General features: G+C 31.8%; 2 protein-coding genes across 6 annotated transcripts in view; one reads left to right on the forward strand and one right to left on the reverse strand.

The window, feature by feature from the left end:
- The window catches only part of LOC114333205 (potassium voltage-gated channel protein Shaker), a 935813-nt gene that overhangs the window by 834843 nt on the left and 79523 nt on the right, over positions 1 to 21447 (forward strand). The gene's annotated exons all lie outside the window — the stretch shown is intronic.
- The window catches only part of LOC114333230 (elongation of very long chain fatty acids protein), a 170711-nt gene that overhangs the window by 40730 nt on the left and 108534 nt on the right, over positions 1 to 21447 (reverse strand). For all 3 annotated transcript variants that reach the window (XM_050647888.1, XM_028283100.2, XM_028283093.2), the window contains 3 exons: positions 6279 to 6361; positions 4281 to 4388; positions 1570 to 1638 (listed from right to left, as the gene is read on the reverse strand). In XM_050647888.1, coding sequence (XP_050503845.1) covers positions 1570 to 1638; positions 4281 to 4388; positions 6279 to 6361 — 260 coding nt within the window. The remainder of the gene's footprint in view (positions 1 to 1569; positions 1639 to 4280; positions 4389 to 6278; positions 6362 to 21447) is intronic.

The following is a 21447-nucleotide window of genomic DNA, read 5'->3' on the forward strand; positions in this document are numbered from 1 at the left end:
TCTTAATAATTATGTATTGTAAAAGACACAACAAGAAATAGTCAATTCAAATTATTTTCATTTCCGAAAAATTATACGTAAGTATTTTGTACCTACTGTCATTATAGTAAACAAGGTATAAAAGTAAAAAATATACTAATGCATTGTTACAGTTAAAAATCCTTTAAAAATGTTTCGAAGCTAATTATTGATATACATTAGAATAATTAATGTGTTAAATAAACAAGTTTAAGTAAGTAATTTTATTAGCAGTTTATACATATAAGACTAATATTAAAAGTGGCATTCGCCAGTTGAACCTAATTTCAGCCCGTGAGTAATGACCCGTGAGTAACTTCAGCCCGTGAGTAATGAACTATTACTCACGGGTAAAGTAATCGGTGTTATTATCATTATCTATTCAAAAACAGCGAATAATGAGCATATTATTAAACGGTCGTAGAGAAAATGAAATAACCCCAAATTACTTATCGGAAACTGATAAAACAAGATTGAAACTTGAATTTGGATACCTCGTAATAATTCTTATTTCCTGTATTATGCCAAAAATTCCACTCCGTCGATTTATAAATTGACATAATATTTACAGTCCGTTTGTTAAGTCTCCACTCCAGTGCTTCTATGTCTACAGTCCATCAAACTATTAATCCAGCTTTATAGTTCAGTAAAGTCTGTCATATTAGACTACTTAAAAATTTTTATTTATTTAAAATATGGCAATTCGTAAGGCACGAAAGCTGCAGTACCTGGGGCATGTTATGTGTAATGAGAGATATAACATACTTCAATTAATTAAACAAGAGGAACTCCAGGGCCAGAGAAGTGTAGGAATGAGAAGAATCTCATGGTTGCGTAGCTTGAGGGAATGGTCTACCGAACTATTCAGAGCAGCAGCATCTAAGATCAGAATAGCCGTGATGATTGCCAACCTCCGTCGCGGAGATGGCACGTAAAGAAGAAGAATATGGAAATTTAATACAGAACATGTTGTAATTTTAGTTCCAAATTATTTAAGTTTTAAATTGACGTTGTTGTCACCTAACCATAATAAACTTTTAGTTCTTTTTTAGTTCTGCATCTAATTAATGTCAAATTGTCACGAGGACAACACAAATCTTTAATTTTTAGCGCTCGAGTATACTTCGTTAAGATTATTTCATGAATAAATCTGAATTTATAAATAAGTTTAACTAATATTTTAATATCTTCGCCTGAATATTTACTAAACTGTGCTGTTCACTTTGACAAGTTGAAAAATGCATGACACATAATTGGAATAAATGTCACTGAATGTTTATTTACAAAGAATTAAATTGTAATATTAAATAAGAAAATAATGCTCCAATTTGTTTCTTAAACTCGTTTCCATTCGGCAATAGTCACAAAAATAGTTGCCATGCAACAAGTTTTATTGTTGCATGATATCGTGATATCGTGTTGCATCGTGATATTAATGTCAAACACATTTAAATTTTAAAAATTACAAAATCCTATCGTGAGAATTTGAAACTAAATGAAATAAGCCACTTTAATATTGTAATGTGTAAGTTATTTTATTGAACTACTTACATTACTTCCAGATCCTGGAAGGAAACATTTTCCAGTGAATACCGGAGAGTACCAGCCACCAACTAAAAACTAAAAAAGAAGAATTTGTTTAGCGTTCATTTACTGTAAACTTAAAATTAATATCAACTTCATACAAATAACGGCAAATATACAGTGGTGAGCGCGCTAATAACAGGCAAAATAACGCAAGAGATGCAAAACATATGAAGTTGTGAGTTAAAAAGAAATGAAACTATCAAAGGTGGGAAATTTAGCGATAAAAAATGTATTCATTTGCATTCTATTTATTGTTTCCCACCTTTAGACGCATTAGAGTAGGTATTATGTCAACTAAAATTGTCACTGCCACAGTGGCAGTTGCCAAACTCGTCCGATAGGTCTAAAGGTGGGAAACAATAAATATAATGTAAATGTATAGGTGTTTATCGCTAAATTTTCTAACTCTACTAGTTTCATTTCTTTTTATCTCACAACTTAGTATGTTTTCAATCTTTTGCGTTATTTTGCCGGTTATTACCGCGCTCATCACTGTATATTTTCAAGAAAATACCCATGATTGGTGATATATTGTAAACATTGTATTTGTCATCAATTTTGTAAGTACGTGTCTTATCGATTTTTTTTGTATAATTTTATCCCGTAATAGTAAATAAGGATGTTGGTTGTATTATGATAAAAATATAATTCTCCTCTTTAAAGTTGGAACTTAATCAGAAACATAATCGCTGTCAGTAACAACAGACTACAATGGTTCTTCTTATTTATATGCCTATTCGCTTCGAACCTCTTAATAGGCAATTGAGTATTTAAGGTTTTGTATGATCACTAACTTCTGCTCTGGTGGAATTTGAAGCCGTCCATATAATTAATATACACAGAATTGTTATTTTTTCAATCGATAATGAATCACTAAGGGCCGGTTGTTCGAACGCTAATCAACATTGATCACTATCAAATATTTAATTACTGTCACAACTGTCAATGTCAACTTTGGTTGGGTTACTGAAAGCATATTTAATTATAATTATGAGATTAGTTAGTCAATTAACATAACAATTATTAACATAATTGATTAACTAATTTCATAATTGTCATCAATAATTATGTTTTCGGCAACCCAACCAAAGTTGACATTGACAGTTGTGACAGTAATTAAGTATTTGATAGTGATCAATGCTGATTACCGTTCGAACAACCGGCCCTAATAGTAATATTATTTACATTATCCCTCATAAGTACCGAACACTATTACTTAATTGAGTTATTAATGCAAAAAGGGGGCAACTCCATTTTTGGTCAAATGTTATACTCATTAGCAAGACTTCAATGTCAGTAACTAATCACCAACTTTAAAGATGTCTTCTCTAACGTCTCTAAAGACGTTCTTAGTCCATTTTTAGATGCGCCATAAGATGCAAATTAATGCCTTCCCAAATGAGTGGACCTTACTCTAATACCTTACGTATGACGAAATCTTGTGAACACTTTCAAAACTTTCAAAAGAAACGGAACTGGATAAGTAAATACCTATAGATATAAAAACTGTGGTATCTGTGGTACCAGGTAATGAGGGGAAAAAATACCAGCTTCTGTAGAACGTCATGCAGGGATAGATTTTAGGAAGGCCTAGCGTTGAAAGAACACGAATGTTATGGCTACGTAATCTTTAGTTAGAGAGTGGTTGAATAGCTCGTCTAAGCAGCTTTTTGTAGCAGCTTTAAAAGTTAACAGAGTTCATAAAATATTGATAATCAACTTTTGAAAGAAGACGGCAGCTTAGAAAGAAGAAAAAGGCAGCCGTTCATAAATAGCAAAGATAGAACTATTTTCCCATCTAATTCCGACACTATTTGGTGCAACATAGATACAGCTTCAGAAACGCTTCAGCTTCAAACGCTAGGTTGTCCTCAAACTGTAGTGACGGGACTCAATACTACGTCTCTCATTTTATATTTGGTCTGTCTACTGGTGGTATCGATAACACAAAAATAATAAAAATACCTTGGATGGACAGGGTAACCTATACAGCACTAATTAGATGAATGGTTAAAGAGATACAATTATTAACAACTGCTAAAATAAGGAAATCCTCATACAGAGGCCATGTGTTTTGGAACGATAAGTACAGTCTATTGCAATTTGCAACTTTCAGTGAAGGCAAGATTGAAGGTAGGAGAGGGTTAACTAGAAAGGAAAAATCCGCCGGGAATGGTTCCAAATAGTTTTAGATCAAATAAATCGAACTGCCGAAATTACCAGAAGAATAAGGTTAGCGTGGGCAGGATTCGGAAAACTGAGTTGGATTTTGAAAAACACTAAAATAGAACAATATTTAAAAACCAGAGTTTACGATAAGTGTATCCTCCCTATAGTCATGTATGGTTGACAGTCGTGGACACTCACCAAGACCAATAAAAATAAAATAGTAAAGGTACAAAGAGCGATGGAAAGATCAAAGCTCGGGGTGAGACTTATAGACAAAAAAACGAACAAATGGATTAGAAGCAAAACCAAAGTAAAAGACGCAGGAGAACATGGTGCCAAATTGAAATGGAGCTTCGCAGGACACAATGCCCGACTGAAGTATAAAAGGTGGAACCACAAAATACAACAATGGAGACCATGGGTAGATATATTACAAAAGATATCAAAATCTTAAACCTCCTAATAAAAAATTTTACTTGAGAAAAATACAATAAATTTATACTTACTGCGTAAAACAACCACGCACTGAACAAAACTTGGAAACCATTGTAAAATATAACAAAATTTTTGAGCTCATATGGTTTTCTGTTTTTCATAAAAGTTGGTATAAGAACCTAAAACAAAATTTCAATCAACAGTCCGTTCTTTAACGGTAAAATATTGCAAAACCTCTAAATTTTAAAGAACCGCTTGGATTGACATGAAATTTGGCATACACATAGCTAACAAGTCAAAGAAAAAAGTGATATTGTGCCGATATGTGCTTTTGCCCTGGGGGTGGTTGTCACCCCCTCTTGGGGGTGAAAATATATTCGTCCAAAGAAAGTCAGGAAATGGATAAACTGGCTAATTTTAAGTAACTTTTGTTCTATAGAGTTTTTTCACTAAGTCGATACTTTTCGAGTTATTTGGCAGTGAATATGTTCATTTTTTTCAACAAAATAACCACGCTTTTAAACGGTTTTGCGCAAATAACTCAAATAGTAAGTATTTTGTCGAAAAAACATTCATACCAAAAATATAGCCTGTAAAATTTTTTAAAAAGTGGTGTTTATATCACGTCTCTACACCTAGTAGAAGCAGAGTTATAGCTAATGAAAAATAGGCTCATATTCGTCAAATTCCAAATGGAATACTTTAACGTGAAATAACCAAAACTGAAGCACATTTCGGGGAAAACTCATTACAAATTATTTAAAGTGTTTAAAAAAAGCTTCATTTTTGTTTTATAAAAAAAATTGCTAGTATCAGAATTAAACAAGTTACGCTCAAAATAAAGTTAGTCCCTTTTGTTTTTGATAAAAAAATCGAGAAAATCACCCTCTAGTTAGTATCTTAAATGAACTTAATCGTTACGACTTTACAAATTTCTTGACTCGTGTATATATTGTTTATATGATCTGTAAGTTTCATCGGTTCAAAGTCCTTATTATTGAAAGGGCTGTAGTTAAAATGGTTGAACGAGTCACTGATCACGAATGTATGCAAATTTAGAAACACTAAATCTTAATCAATTTTTGTCTAACAGAAAAACAAAAACATGTATGATATTCAGAAAGGCAAATCTGACTTTTTTTGTTTTTCGAGATTTTTGGTATCTCTAACAATTTTTAAGTTATTTAGAAAAAAAAAAGGATATTTTTTCAAATTTAAATTTTTAAAAATTTTATTTTGAAACCAAATTTTTTCAAAAATAAGCACTTTGAATCGATGAAACTTACAGATCATATAAACACAACATTTCATTTAAGTTGCTAATTAGGGGGTGGTCTTTCCGAATTTTTTTTTGCAAAAACAAAAGGGACCAACTTTATTTTGAGCGTAACTTGCTTAAATTTAGTGCTAGAAACTTTTTGTAAAAACATAAATAAAGCTTTTTTAAACACTTTAAAAAAGTTAAAATGGGTTTTCCCCAAAAAGTGCTTAATTTTTTGGATATTTCACGTCGAAATATTCTATTTGAAATTTGGTGAATATGAATCTATCTTTCATTGGCTATAACTCTGGTTCTACGAGATTCAGAGACCTAACGCGCACACCATTTTTTTACTTTTTTATAGGCTATAATTTTGATAACAACATTTTTTTCGACAAAATACTTACTTTTTGAGTTATTTGCGAAAAACCGTCTAAAAATGTGGTTATTTTGTTGAAAAATGAACATATTCACTCGCAAATAACTCGAAAAGTGTTGACTTGGCGAAAAAGCTCTATACAACAAAAGTTACTTAAAATTAGTCAGTTTACCCATTTCCGGACTTATTTTGGACATATATTTTTTCATCCCCAAGAGGGGGTGAAAGTCACCCCCAGGGCAAAAGCACACATCGGCACAATATCACGTTTTTCTTTGATATGTAAGCTATACGTATGCCAAATTTCATGTCAATCCAAGCGGTTCTTTAAAATTTAGAGCAAAAACCGTGAAAAAATGGACTACAATAAAAGATTAATTAACCATATTTAGAGCACCGTAATTTCTAACAAAATTATAATCAACTTACCGTCACTGAGATTAAATATACTACTGATAAAGCAATTGAAGGAATTGGACTGGCTATTAGAAAGAAATCTTTGGTTCTGGAATCTATAAAAAAAATATTTTCCATTAGTTATTTAATACCATTTTTCATTATTAGAACTTAGTTTTATTGATAAAATTCATTTGAGTTTCTCCAGTTTGTAGATAATACTGCAGACTTCAACATCAACAGTATAAAAATCCCAAACAGTGAATAACTACTCCAGTGATATATTTTGCTTACTTGTCATAAATTGTCAACTTGACATTATAGCTAAAGCCGTTGTCATTTATGTTCTTTCAAATAATAAAAAAAATGTTATTAATACCCCAGGCTGTGGGTGAAAAAACGTGATATAATTCAGGAATTTTTGAAACCTATCAGTTGTTGTAAAGGACGATGCCAGGAATAACTTCTACTAAAATGTAACCAAAAATATTGTGCTCTTTTTTTTTTAATTGCGATTTTCATTTGTTAAATTTGCAATTTTTATTGATTTTTAATTTTGTAGCTTAGGATATTGATTTTAGAGAAAAACTTTTTAATAGAAAGTTGTAGTAAATTAAAAAACCTACAATTTGAGCTATGGTAAATTTAATTTCGTTAATTGGTTATTGCAAAACAGCCTGCGAGAGGTCCAAAATGGCCGTTTTTTACAATTGCATTATTTATTGTACAAATACTTTTTTTTATTTTTTAAAACTTTAAAATTCCCAACATAAAAAAAATTGTAAAGCCAGATTAACGAATTTGTTGCTTAGATATTATAAATTGTTTATCCCAAGAGGTCAAATGTCGAAGGCTATAACTTTTTGAAAAAAAAATCGTAGAAAGTTGGTGAAACATCCAATCTCCTTCTAAAGAGTTATATTTTAATATTCTGATGTAAATAAATGCGTAAAACATTTTTAAACCTCTAATTTTTGGATTTGAAAATAAGGGGGCAAATTTCGTTATAAACATTTAGAGCTGAAGCGGCCCTGTACATCCTATAAGTTTTTAACTTACATATTATTGTTTCTGAAGATGAAACGAAGATTTATAAAAAAATAAAAAATTTCTACGACCAACTGAAGCCGAGATAATTTTTGGGTTTGAAAATAAGGGGGCAAATTTCGTTATAAACATTTAGAGCTGAAGCGGCCCTGTATATCCTATGAGTGTCTAACTTACAGATTATTGTTGCTAATGACGAAACGAAGATTTATAAAAAAATTAAAATTTTCTACAACCAACTGAAGCCGAGATAATTGTTTTTTTTTAATCATAGTGTGTGTGTGTGTGTGTGTGTGAAAAAATGGCTTGGATGCGAGTCCGTTAGCCACAGATTTTTATTTTATTTTTACCTCAATTTATTAGTTTTGTTATATTTATACCTATTTCACTTAAATGATTATATTTGTTTCTTTCAAGTAGTTTATGAGTAATTTAAATATTTCCATTTTATGACAACTTAGTAGATATTCTATACTAATTGGAAAATGAACTTGTGTTTGTCGTAAATTGTAATATAATTGATTTATATATCTATCGTTAATTTTGCATTCCAAGAAAATATGGTTTAAATCTCTAATCGAAACATTATCACAAAAACATACTGATGAATTAATTATTCCTAATTTGTGCAGATGTGCCTCATATTTCCCGTGTCGAGTTTTTAATCTGACGATAGTAGAAATATCTTGCTTTGGCAGGCTATATTTAAATATGTATTCAGGTGGCGGAGGAAGTTCTTGATGTAAAGGAAAATATAAATTTTTTGACATGCTTGTAATATTTTTCCATTCTTTTTTCCATATTTTATTTTTATTTATTCTAACTTTGACGTCATTTATTGCATCTGTCGATAAGATGTGAGTTAGTATCTCACCTTTTTTTATTGCATCTTTGGCCAACTCATCCACTTTCTCATCACCCAGTATACCGGCATGCCCTTTTGCCCATATAAATACTACTTCCACTTTAGACAAATTATTTTTTATATTACATAAAATTTTTGATTTGTATGAACTAAAATCAGTATTTTCAATTGCATATATTGCAGATCTGGAGTCTGTTATTATCACAGCTTTTTCAATATTATTCTCTTTGATCCATTCTAGAGCTTTTTCGATGGCTATAATCTCAGCTGTAAAAATACTACTAATACTAGATAATTTGTAATTATTATGTTGATGGGTATTTTGCACATACATAGCACATCCTACTCCTGTTTGATTTTTAATCATAGTGCCTTTATTTATAACAATTAAGAAATTATTTTACAGTCATTGACTAAAGAAAGACTTATATTATCTTAAAATAAAAATTATTATAAAATATAATTACATTTAATTATTACAAATTATTTTTTAAATCGGTGCTTTTGCAAGCGGCCGAATTTTGCAAATCGCCCGGCTTGCTTCAAATCCGCGCGCTCGGAAAAGGTTTACGTAAATTGTATTAAATTTTGACAGAAAACAATTTAATAATATTACCATTTTAATATACAGTCTATTTACCACTGTATTTGTTTTTCTTGATAAACTTTTATATGTGAAATCCAAAAAGAATAGTCACTACAAGAAGAAAAAGTTTTATATTGTATATTATAGTAAGAAGTAACATTATTATTATTATATTTATATAACAATGAAAAAATTAAAAATATAGTTATATATTTCATATATATGTATCATTTTTGTAATATTATTTCATCAGAAATGAAATTTCACATGTAAAAGTTTATCAAGAAAAACAAATACAGTGGTAAATAGACTGTATATTATAATGGTAATATTATTAAATTGTTTTCTGTCAAAATTTAATAAAAGTTACGTAAAAATTTTCCGACCGCGCGGATTTGAAGCGAGCAGGGCGATTTGTAAAATTCGGCCGCTGGCAAAAGCACCGATTTTAAAAATAATTTTTAATAATTAAATGTAATTATATTTTATAATAATTTTTATTTTAAGATAATATAAGTCTTTCTTTAGTCAATGACTGTAAAATAATTTCCTAATTGTTATAAATAAAGGCACTACGACTTAAGAAAAAAAAAACAATTATCTCGGCTTCAGTTGGTTGTAGAAAATTTTTATTTTTTTATAAATCTTCGTTTTATCTTCAGCAACAAAAATCTGTAAGTTAGAAACTCAAGTTAAAAACTCATAGCATGTACAGGGCCGCTTCAGCTTTAAATGTTTATAACGAAATTTGCCCCCTTATTTTCAAACACAAAAATTAGAGGTTTAAAAATGTTTTATGCATTTATTTACATCAGAATGTGAAAATAGAACTCTTTAGAAGGAGATTAGGTGTTTCACCAACTCTATACGATTTTTTTTCAAAAAGTTATAGCCTTCGACATTTGACCTCATAGGATAAACAATTTATAATATCTAAGCAACAAATACGTTAATCTGGCTTTACAATTTTCTTTTATGTTTGAAATTGAAAGATCTTCATTTTAAAGCTTTAAAAAATAAAAAAAAATATTTGTACAATAAATAAAGCAATTGTAAAAACGGCCATTTTGGACCATTCGCAGGCTGTTTTGCAATAACCAATTAACCAAATTAAACTTACCGTACCTCAAATTGTAGGTTTTTTAATTTACTACAACTTCCTATTAAAAAGTTTTTCTCCAAAATCAATATCCTAAGCTGCAAAATTAAAAATCATTAAAAATTGCAAATTTAACAAATGAAAATCGCAATAAAAAAAAAGCGCACAATATTTTTGGTTACATTTTAGTAGAAGTTATTCCTGGCATCGTCCTTTACAACACCTGATAGGTTTCAAAAATTCCTGAATTATATCCTGAAATCGACCTATTTTTCACCCACAGCCTGGGGTATAAGTAGGTACTATGTTTCGTTAAATCAAGTTGGATGAAACAACAGTTCAACTTTAGATTAAAACTAGAAAAAATACACTAAACGGCAAAAAACTGAACACCTTATAAATGGGACATATTAGATGTCTCTAGAGTGATATTTTAGTGTGTTATAGCCTAATTTAAGAAAAACGATGTAATAATATTGTTGCTAGACAAGTAAATGTCATTTTATACCTTGTGTAACAATCACACTGTGTTTTTTTCCTTAAAGTGTGGAACACCCTGTGGACTATTCTAGCATATTATGTAAAATATTGAAATTAAAACTTGATTGTAGCCTTAGGCTTTATTACCATTTCTTTTTTTTTTCATTTGCTTCTGTTGGATAATAAAAAAGTTAGGTACGTTAACAACTAGCCATGTTTTTCATCAATAAATCCTTATTTTCTGCTTAGATTAATAAACAAGCCTAAAGTACGCTATGAGAAATTAACAATTTAGTAGATGTCAAATTGTTGACAGTCAAAAAGTGTCTGGTTTGTTGTGAAAATTAGTAGAATTATTATTTAAAGTTTCAATTAAGTCCGTATTTTTTTTTTTTGTTGTTTGATGGAAATGGAACGCGCTACAAGGAATTTGACCCGCGATGAGTGTGTTCAAGACGTGATCTTACATAGAGTTGGACTTAGCTACCATTCTATCTTTGCTTAACTTAGCTTAGGCTCCTTATATTGGTAAAAATTTTTTGCTAATGCACGATAATGCAAGACCTCACGTTCACGAACTGTAGCCGAATATTTACAACAGATAAATCTTGGGACCTTGAATTGGCCATCGCATAGTCTAGATCTTAAACCGATCGATTATTTGTGGGATATAATTAGCAGACGATAACGACAGCGTTTGCCACACTCTGGAACCTTAAGGTACGATTTCGACAACGACTGCAGGCGGCAGTTAGAGTTGTCACCATGACGACCTCATTACTTTGCACTATAATTTGTATCTTTATTAGCAACTGACGTTCTGCCGGACACCAGTTGCTAGAAATTATACAAATTAATAGTGCAGAGTAATGACGTCGTCATGGTAACAACTCCAACTGCCGCCTGCAGTTTCCATCTGCCGTCTGCAGTCGTTGGCGGAATCGTTCCTTTATAAGAGGTAGAAACAATAATATTCTCTCGAGATTTGGAATGATGTGGATCAAGACCAAATAGCATACCTAATTATTTGTAATATAAAAGTAGATATTATTATCTTTTATTATCGAACATAATAGTCGAGGAAATGAAGCTGAACAAATGGTAAAACCTCGCAATTTTTTCGTCCAGCATCGATTTGTACAAAAATTTGAGATTAGGCTCATTTCACCCTGTAGTTCATTTTCTATATTGAGCCGTTGTACGCTTTTGGTTTTTTAAGGGTGAAAACTACCCTTAATTTTAAAAGATTATAAAATAACATTTTAAACTTTAATATTGTCAACATTTGGTTCTTATTAGCTACATAATAATTGTTGTATGCTTTAAGATATACTATCATAATATTTCAACCCTTAAAACCACCCTTGTTGGAGCTATATATAAAAAATTTACTTATCCTAAAATAATAATTTCGGCTTGCATCGATTTACATAAAAACTTGGGATTAGGATCATCTCACCCTGTACTTCATATTCTATATCATGCTTAAGGGCGTTGATTATTTTTAGGGTTTTAAACTACCCCTTATTGTCAAAAATTATATAAAAATATTGTAAACTTTAATATGCATAAAATTTTATTTTGATTGGTTAAATAATGATTGTTTTATACTTTAGGATATAATATCATAATACTTCAATCCTGAAAAACCACCCTTAACAACATTACAGTTTTTATAAGTAGATATTTCAATAGATCTATACAGATAAAAAGTAGAATTAAAGAATTACAAAAACATTTATTTACACAAAAATACGAATTTACCAATATGTACAAATACAAATACAAATAGTTTTTTAGTCATCTTCCAGTATACGAACCTGTTCTGTGGTATTATACATACATTGAAAATTATCCATAAGCGGACTATCCGAATTTTTCGAAAAAAAAAATTCGTTTTATAAACATAGCTCCTTCATTTTTGGCTAAAAAAGTTTATTCAAAAATGACTTTGTAGGATTTTTAAAGAGTTATAAGACTGTGTATACTAAATTCCCTAAGATCCCTTAGTTTTTAATTAGGGCGGGTTTAAATGGCTCGAATAAGGGGGTGTTTGCTCGTAAATAGAGGTTTTAAACAGCTATATCTCGCTAACTGTTCACTGCAATGAAAATCTATACACAAGAAAATTTTAGTTATTAAAAAAGCTACAATTTAGTAATCTATCATTTTTTTCCGTACCTCCAGTATATTCGGAGATATTTTGAAGTAAAAGGTGAAAAATGGGAAATTCCAAAAAAAAATATTTTTCTATAAACTCCAATTTTTCTAAAATTAGGCCTTTTAAATAAGTCAAACATCTTGGGTGTATTGATAATACAAATATAAAAGGAATTACAGAAAGGTGAAGACCAACTTTTAATTAGGAGGGTAGTTAGGGGGTTATTTTCACTGATTTTTTTTTTCATAGAGAAAAGCAGGTACCGACCTTTTTTGATCATAAGTCGCCTCCTTTTTAGGCTAGAAATTTTTTATTACTTTTTTTTGAGAGGCCTAACTGTATACTTGAAAAATAGTTATTTTTCTACAACCACTATTCAAAGTGCACTTTTCTGCACGGTTTTATGTTAGCAAACTTGATATTTTCTCACAGTATAAGATATTTGACATTAGTGTGCAGAAAAGTGACGTTTCTGTGCCGCAAAGTGACGTTTCTGTGCCGCAAAGTTCTTTTCTGCACAGTTGACTACCTCATTCTGAGTAACGTTATATTCTGTTTACATCCGTGGACTACCGCATTCTGAGTAACGTTATATTCTGTTTACATCCGTGGTTAAACTTTAGACAAATATATAACCTATAAGACAATTATTATATTTAACTATAGCATAGAAACTAAATTATGGATGTTACAACTGTTTTATTTTACAATTTTATTCTTATTAAACATTTTATAATTATCAAATAACCAATAAGGATTTAGCAACCTGTGCAAGAGACGTCGAATGAAGTAGGTTTTGCGTAAATCCGTGACTGCATAAGTATAATGTCAATAATGTGTAATAATTGTTTTTTAAACAAATTAAGGCAGTGCATTAATTTTTTAACTGATTTCTGTGCAATTTATTTAGGTATAAGGAATTTAAATTGATTAGTAGGTATTAATTAAATACAGTTTAAAATTTATCACATAGGTAACTATTATAATTAATCGTCGTTTGGAAATTGTGATTTTTATTTTTAGGAAAAACTGTGCTTGTAGAAAAAGTATAGTGTGAAACACGTGCAGAAAGGTAATTTCTCACTCGTTTGAATTGCGGCACTCGCTTGCGCTCGTACCGCAACTTTTCAAACTCGTGAGAAATTAGTACCTTTCTGCACTTGTTGCACAATATACTATTTTCTACAACCACTATTCAAAGTGCACTTTTCTGCACGGTTTTATGTTAGCAAACTTGATATTTTCTCACAGTATAAGATATTTGACATTAGTGTGCAGAAAAGTGACGTTTCTGTGCCGCAAAGTGACGTTTCTGTGCCGCAAAGTTCTTTTTTCTACAACCACTATACAAAATGCACTTTTCTGCACAGTTTTATGTTAGCAAACTTGATATTTACTCACAGTATAAGATATTTGACATTAGTGTGCAGAAAAGTGACGTTTCTGTGCCGCAAAGTGACGTTTCTGTGCCGCAAAGTTCTTTTCTGCACAGTTGACTACCTCATTCTGAGTAACGTTATATTCTGTTTACATCCGTGGTTAAACTTTAGACAAATATATAACCTATAAGACAATTATTATATTTAACTATAGCATAGAAACTAAATTATGGATGTTACAACTGTTTTATTTTACAATTTTATTCTTATTAAACATTTTATAATTATCAAATAACCAATAAGGATTTAGCAACATCTGCAAGAGACGTCGAATGAAGTAGGTTTTGTGTAAATCCGTGACTGCATAAATACAACGTCAATAATGTGTACCTAATAATTTTTTAAAATAGTTTAAATTTAAACAAATTAAGGCAGTGCATTAATTTTTTAACTTATTTCTGTTCAATTTATTTGGGTATAAGGAATTTAAATTGATTAGTATTAATTAAATACAGTTTAAAATTTATCACATAGGTACCTAATATAATTAATCTTCGTTTGGAAATTGTGATTTTTATTTTTAGGAAAAACTGTGCTTGTAGAAAAAGTATAGTGTGTAACACGTGCAGAAAGGTAATTTCTCACTCGTTTGAATTGCGGCACTCGCTTGCGCTCGTACCGCAACTTTTCAAACTCGTGAGAAATTAGTACCTTTCTGCACTTGTTGCACAATATACTATTTCCTAACAAGTGCAGAAAGTCATTCTTTTCCGCACGCGACTGCAGTTTGCAGAACGACGCGAAGCGGGAGTTCGGCAAGCAGTCGAGTGCGGAAAAGAGACTTTCTGCAAGAGTTAGGAACAATATTTTTTCTAAGAGTCTTTAAAAAATTACCAAATCTTAATCAATTAATTTAATTAATATGAAAAAACATTCACAAATTAATTAATTCTTTGACAAGGTTGTCAAAAACAAACTTTTAATATAATTAGTTAGCATGACGACGATCTTTGTTTCCATGACGATGATTCAAAACGATTGTTATTGTCTACTCTACCGATTTGACTTTCGAATATTATGTCAAAATAATTTTATTTCATCGAATTGTCGCGTTAATTTCATTAAAACAGGAACACAATAAGATATATTTGAAATAAATTAGTAAATAGTATCTAAATATTAGTTTATTGCATGTATTATAATTACTTTAAGGCCATATTAACATATCTAAATTAACACGCGTGCGGAAAAGTAAAAGCCGCGAGCGGAAAAGTAACACGCGTGCGGAAAAGTAACACGCGTGCGGAAAAGTGAAACTTTCTAAACTAAAATTCGTGCGCGAAAGTAGACATTTTTGCACGCTCGTAGAAAAACATTATTTAAGTTTTCCTCGAAAAATGCAAAGTTTTTCCGTTATTTTACTTTGAATGTTTCAAATTATGCATTTGACGAAAAAAGCTAACTTTTAACATGCCGTATCTCGGTTTGTATTGGTCTTAAAGATATTGCAGAAAAAGAATTTGGTTTGTGTTACTAAAAGGTACAATTTTAATATCTACGGTTTTTTTGCTTGAATGCATATTTTTCGAGGTATTCTCAAAAAACCCTCTAAAAAAGTCGATTCTTTCATCGAAAAACTGTTACTTTCAAGCGCGAATAACTCGAAAAATATTAGTTTTAAGAAGAAAATGTAAAATACATTTTTTTCTTAAAATAACTTTTTACATCGATTTACATAGTTAAAATGTAATAAAAAATTCCCGCCCCCGAGATGGGGTGGCAACCACCCCCAAGGTTTTAGCGTACAGCGGCATGATATAGAAAATGATCCTTGGACTATTCCCTACCTTCTGTGAAAATTTCAAGTAAATCGATGCTGGACAAAAAAATTGCGAGCCAAAATGCTTCTTTTCCTCGACTATAAGCGAATGAATCAAAAACAAAATGTTCAGAAAGGCTTCAATTGAGTTTTAATTTTAATATATTATATATGTTACAATATTCCACAGGGAGGGTGTTCCGAACTTTAAGAAAAAAACACAGTAGGTACCTATGATTGTTACACCCGGTATAAAATGACATTTATCTGTCTAGCAACAATGTTATTACATCGATTTTCTTAAATAATAAGAACATACTAAAAGTATTGTATTATTTATTGTATTACTATATTGTTTCTGTTTAATTTTATATTAGGGATAGGATTGTATATTCTTTATTGTAACTGGCTGAATGACTAATGTATATGCCATTAAATAAAAAAAAATACTAAAAAATCACTCAAATCTGACAACAGTTTTCGGAAATTCGAGACATCTTAACATGTTCCATTTTTAAGGTGTTCTGAAGCTATTTCCTTATATACGTATTTAGTATTTATATCTTTGTATTTATTTTTTATGCTTGTATGTATGTTATATAGGTAGATGTTTATTAATAAAAACTATTTGTTTTGGCAAATAAAAACAAATAAAACGAACTTATAAAAAGTATGCTAAGAAAGTGTGTCAGCTGTTTGATATGCACTTTTTTTAGTAGTGAGACTCGTTATACATCAAATTTCTCTCTCGTCTCGTATCTAGGTGTACAAGTGTACAAGCACAAAGCCTTCACTGTAATTTGTCCCACTGCACTCTCTGTCAAGGTCAATAGTACAACAACATTGCTCTTGAGTAAAAGTCGTCTTCTACGCTTACCATTGACAAACCGTCTAACCGCAAGAACATCATAAATATATTTTATATTTGAAAGAAAGGAAAATTTGTTTCTTTGGCTATAAGCAAAAGTAAATCTTTTAATGTTTTATTAATGATACATATCGAAATGGGAGATAATAACTAGGAAAAGTATGAACAAATTAATGATTAAATCCACAAGGAAATAAGCATGATGTAGTCGGCTTTATACTATAAATTACAAAAAATTATTTAAAAATTCTTTATTAATGATATATTTATTAAAAAAATCTTATGGACTACATCATAGAACGAACGTTTTCGAAATGAAAATCTCATCATCAGTGCTGCTTACAAGGTATACATGGTTGAGCTATTAAAAATATCTGATAATCCTTTAAATGTTGTAAAAAAAAGTAAAAGTAAAAGTCATTATTATGTTACATTATTGTTATTGCAGATAATATTATGCGCTGTTTGAACTTTTACTTAATTTTAGATCATGATGGCAATGCAGTACTACAAACTATGTGGGTTGCTGCAACTTGAAGTTGAAGAAACTCATTTGGTATCTACAGTTTATTTAGAAAGGCTTCCCGTAGAGCCTACAATAATGTAATATAATTCTAATTTTACACCATTTAAAGGGTTTTCACGCAGATATATTTGGTGGCTCAACCATGTGTAACCTACCTTGTAAGCAGCCCTGATGATGGAATTGTCATTCCGAAAGTTCTTTGATGTAGTTCGAAAGGGTCTTTTTAATAAATATACCTTTTATAAAGTATTCTTTAATATCAAAAATGAATAACCATTTTCAATTTCGGATCGCAAAGAACGAAATGGCAGGGATGCCCTAGAGGCAACTGCTATAAAAAAACTAAGTTTTCATTCTAATAGCACATAAAAAACCATCCAAAACTGTTATTATACATCCTACCAGACTGAAAACAATGGGAACCTTCTCTGGTATCACCTCCGAGGCTTCTAGAATTTGCAAGCCATAACGGATGCTCAGACTAAACAAGATGAGGGAATTTTACAACTTATAATGCACGTCCCATCTACTTAGCGTGGTAAAGTTCCAACGAGAATGGTTCCCTTCGTACTCCAATCAGAGTAAACATGTAAATAAAAAATGAGTAACCCTTTTCAGGTTAACAGAGAGTCAAGCAAGCACCTTTACCGGCTTCGAAACTTATTAGTCTCTTAACAGGAGACACATAATATGGTGCTCTCTCTGACCCAACTAGGACAAACCCCGACGTGCAGTCACGGATTGCAAAGAACGAAATGGCAGGGATGCCCTAGCGGCAACTTCTATAAAAAAAACTAAGTTTTCAATCTAATAGCACATAAAACAACATCCAAAAATGTTATTCTACATCCTACCAGACTGAAAACTGTGAATTATAACTTGTAAAATTCCCTCATCTTCCTTAGTCTCAGCATCCGTTATGGCTTGCAAATTGTAGAAGCCTCGGAGATGTTACCAGAGAAGGTTCCCATTGTTTTCAGTCGGGTAGGATGTAGAATAACATTTTTGGATGTTGTTTTATGTGCTATTGTTTTCACCCATTTTGAAAAAATGTGAAATCTTTGTATTATCCACGTCCGTCTGTCCGTCTGTCCGTAACCACAACTCCTCCGGCAATATAGCAGCTAGAATGACAAATGAGGTGTCAAATGAAAGCTGATAATCCAAGGATGGTACTAAAGGTGAGATATTTGACCTTGGCGGTCTGTCCGTCGGTCTGTACGACCGCGAATATAACTCCTCCATCATTATACCAGGTAGAATGACAAATGAGGTGTCAAATGAAAGCTTATAATCCAAGGATGGTACTAAAGGTGAGATATTTGACCTAAGCGGTCTGTGCGTCGGTCCGTACGACCGCGAATATATCTTCTCCGTCATTATACCAGGTAGAATGACAAATGAGGTGTCAAATGAAAGCTGATAATCCTAGGATTGTACTAAAGGTGAGATATTTGACCTAGGCGGTCTGTGCGTCGGTCCCTCCGACTGCGAATATAACTCCTCCGTCATTATACCAGGTAGAATGACAAATGAGGTGTCAAATGAAAGCTGATAATCCAAGGATGGTACTAAAGGTGAGATATTTAACTTAGGCGGTCTGTACGTCGGTCCCTCCGACCGCGAATATAACTCCTCCATCGTTATACCAGCTTGAATGATAAATGAGGTGTCAAATGAAAGCTTATAATCCAAGGATGGTACTAAAGGTGAGATATTTGACCTAGGCTGTCTTTCCGTCGGTCCGTACGACCGGGAATATAACTTCTCCGTCATTATACCAGGTAGAATGACAAATGAGGTGTCAAATAAAAGCCGATAATCCAAGGATGGTACTAAGGTGAGATATTTGACCTGGGCAATCTTTCCGTCGGTCCGTAGGACCGCCAATGTAACTCCTCTGCCATTATACCGGGTAGAATCACAAATGAGGTGACAAATGTCAAAGTTTAGTAAGAATGACTCAACATTAGTAAATTCGTATATCAATCCACGCAAAGTTACACGTAAAATTCAAATATCGTCTTCCAGTTCTACTTTCGATTACTTTGGGTAAAAACCTAGGACTTACGAAGTCCAATTACTTGTTAGATTGAGAACTTAGTTTTTTTTTTTTCATTCTTTAATAATTTTTTTAAATTAATAATTAGCTTCGAAAATCATAGGTCTAGGGGTTAAAAGGAAAGGAGTATGAAAATTCTAATAAAAATAACGAGTAAGCTAAACTTAGATCTCTGAATTTGATATAAGAATGGGCAAAGAAATATGTAAATAAACACTTACATAAAAATGGTTGTTTCAAAAAAATTAATAACAAAGGTGAAGACTGTTTTGGTAAATAAAATGATTATTTTTGATTATCTACCTGTTTATATACAGAAAATTACCTACTCTACATTCACACTCAAGATGCAGTAGAAGTAAACAAACCGAGACACGTTAACTGTTACAAGGGGCACTTCTGAATCATGATTTCAAATGTGTATACATTGTAAATCACATATTATGATGATTTACAAATTTTAAACATTGCAAATCATGATTCAGGAGTGATCCTTGTAACAGTTAACGTGTCTCGGTTTGTTTACTTGTACTGCATCTTGATTATGAATGTAGAATAAATTTTATTAATGTCTGTTCTTTCCTCCTCTTATTTACTTATTTACTTTTATTCTTGGTTCATTGTCCAAATCGACTAAAGCTATCGTGTCTTTTATTTGAATAAGTCTTAAATATTTACGAGTTGTTGGATATGAATATGGACATTTCGGTCGTTAAGAGAATATGACTAAATATAAATTTCCAAGAGACAAAATATATAATGTGTTATACTATATCAAGAGACCAATAGCTATTAGGTACAGGAAGAATAACCTACGACTTAGAACTGGAAGGTATGGATACCTTTATATTCCTAAAGCCACGTCGTTGTTGATTATAGATAACAAAGTCAGCGAAGAAATTAAAAGAAAAACTAAAAATAAAATAAAAATTCCATTTTTATTCAGTTGCAATGCGAAGGCAAAACAATCTTATTTTTCACTTAAAATACGGAGCGCAGTGCCAGCACTCTGAATCGACGATTTTCGGCCCTTGTCGGAGTCTCATCGGAGAGAACGTAGGCCTGCTGCTCCATACTCTAAGTTACCAACTTCTTCTTCTTCTTCTTCTTCTTCTTCTTCTTCTTCTTCTTCTTCTTCTTCTTCTTCTTATAATAGGCATCTTGGCCTGTTCCTTACCGATTTTGAGCTTGTATTCGTAGCTGTGATGTTGACTGCCAGCTATCTCGCCATCTTTTAAAGGGCCTTTCTTTTGGTCTTTTGCCTGTTGGCTTAGAATTCCTGGATATACGGGCTATTCTCTCGCTGTCCATTCTCGTCACATGCTGATTCCACTCTCGTCGTCTCTGTCTTCCCTACCGTACTATATCTTGTATGTTACAGAGATCTCTTATTCTGCCGTTCGGTATTCTGTCTCTCAGTGTTTTCCCAGTTACTGACCTCAGCGTTCTCATTTCTGATGCTTTCAGTATCCTCTTGGTTTCTGCTGTGTCACATCTTGTTTCTATAGCGTACGCCATGATCGGTCTTACACATGATTTGTATATGCGTACTTTCCCTTCCAGCCTCATATCTTTGATTCTCCAGATGACATCTCTCAGACATCCTGACACGTAATTGGCTTTATTTGCTTGCTTTCCAACGCTCTCTTTAACATCTCCATAACTATATACATATTTCGATTCCCAGATATTGGAATGTCGAGACTTGTTCAATTAGTTCGTTGTTAATTACTAACTTGCATCTTATGGGTTTCCTTGACACTACCAGGGATTTTGTCTTGGCTGTTGATATTTTCATGTTGTAGTTCTTCGCCACTGTATTGAAAGTTTGTGCCATTCGCTGTAGGTCATCCTCGTTATCGGAGATTAAAATTGCGTCGTCAGCATAACAAAGGATTTTTATTTGTTTTTCCGCCATCTTATATCCTTTTCCAGTACCTTTAATGTTTTCTATGATTTTGTCCATGACTAAATTAAAAAGCAATGGGCTCAAGCTACCCCCTTGTCTGATTCCCGAGTTGATTTCTACTTCCGATGTTAGTTCATTCTCGACTTTTATTCTGGTTTTGTTCTTCGTATTAATGTCATTAATTATCCTTATCATCTTGTAGGGCTGATTTTTCTCCTCTAGCAATCTTAGCACATCTTCCAATCTTACACAATCGAAGGCCTTAGTCAGATCTATAAAGCACAAAAGTTACCAACACCGAGAGTTTATCCCCCACACCGCAACTGACATGAATGGACTAGGTGACTAACGTCATCTGGTAATTAAAAGATGAAGTAGTTTTCAATCCTAATAGCAATATT

Source organism: Diabrotica virgifera, chromosome 1, assembly GCF_917563875.1.
Source record: "Diabrotica virgifera virgifera chromosome 1, PGI_DIABVI_V3a".
Lineage (NCBI taxonomy): Eukaryota > Metazoa > Arthropoda > Insecta > Coleoptera > Chrysomelidae > Diabrotica > Diabrotica virgifera.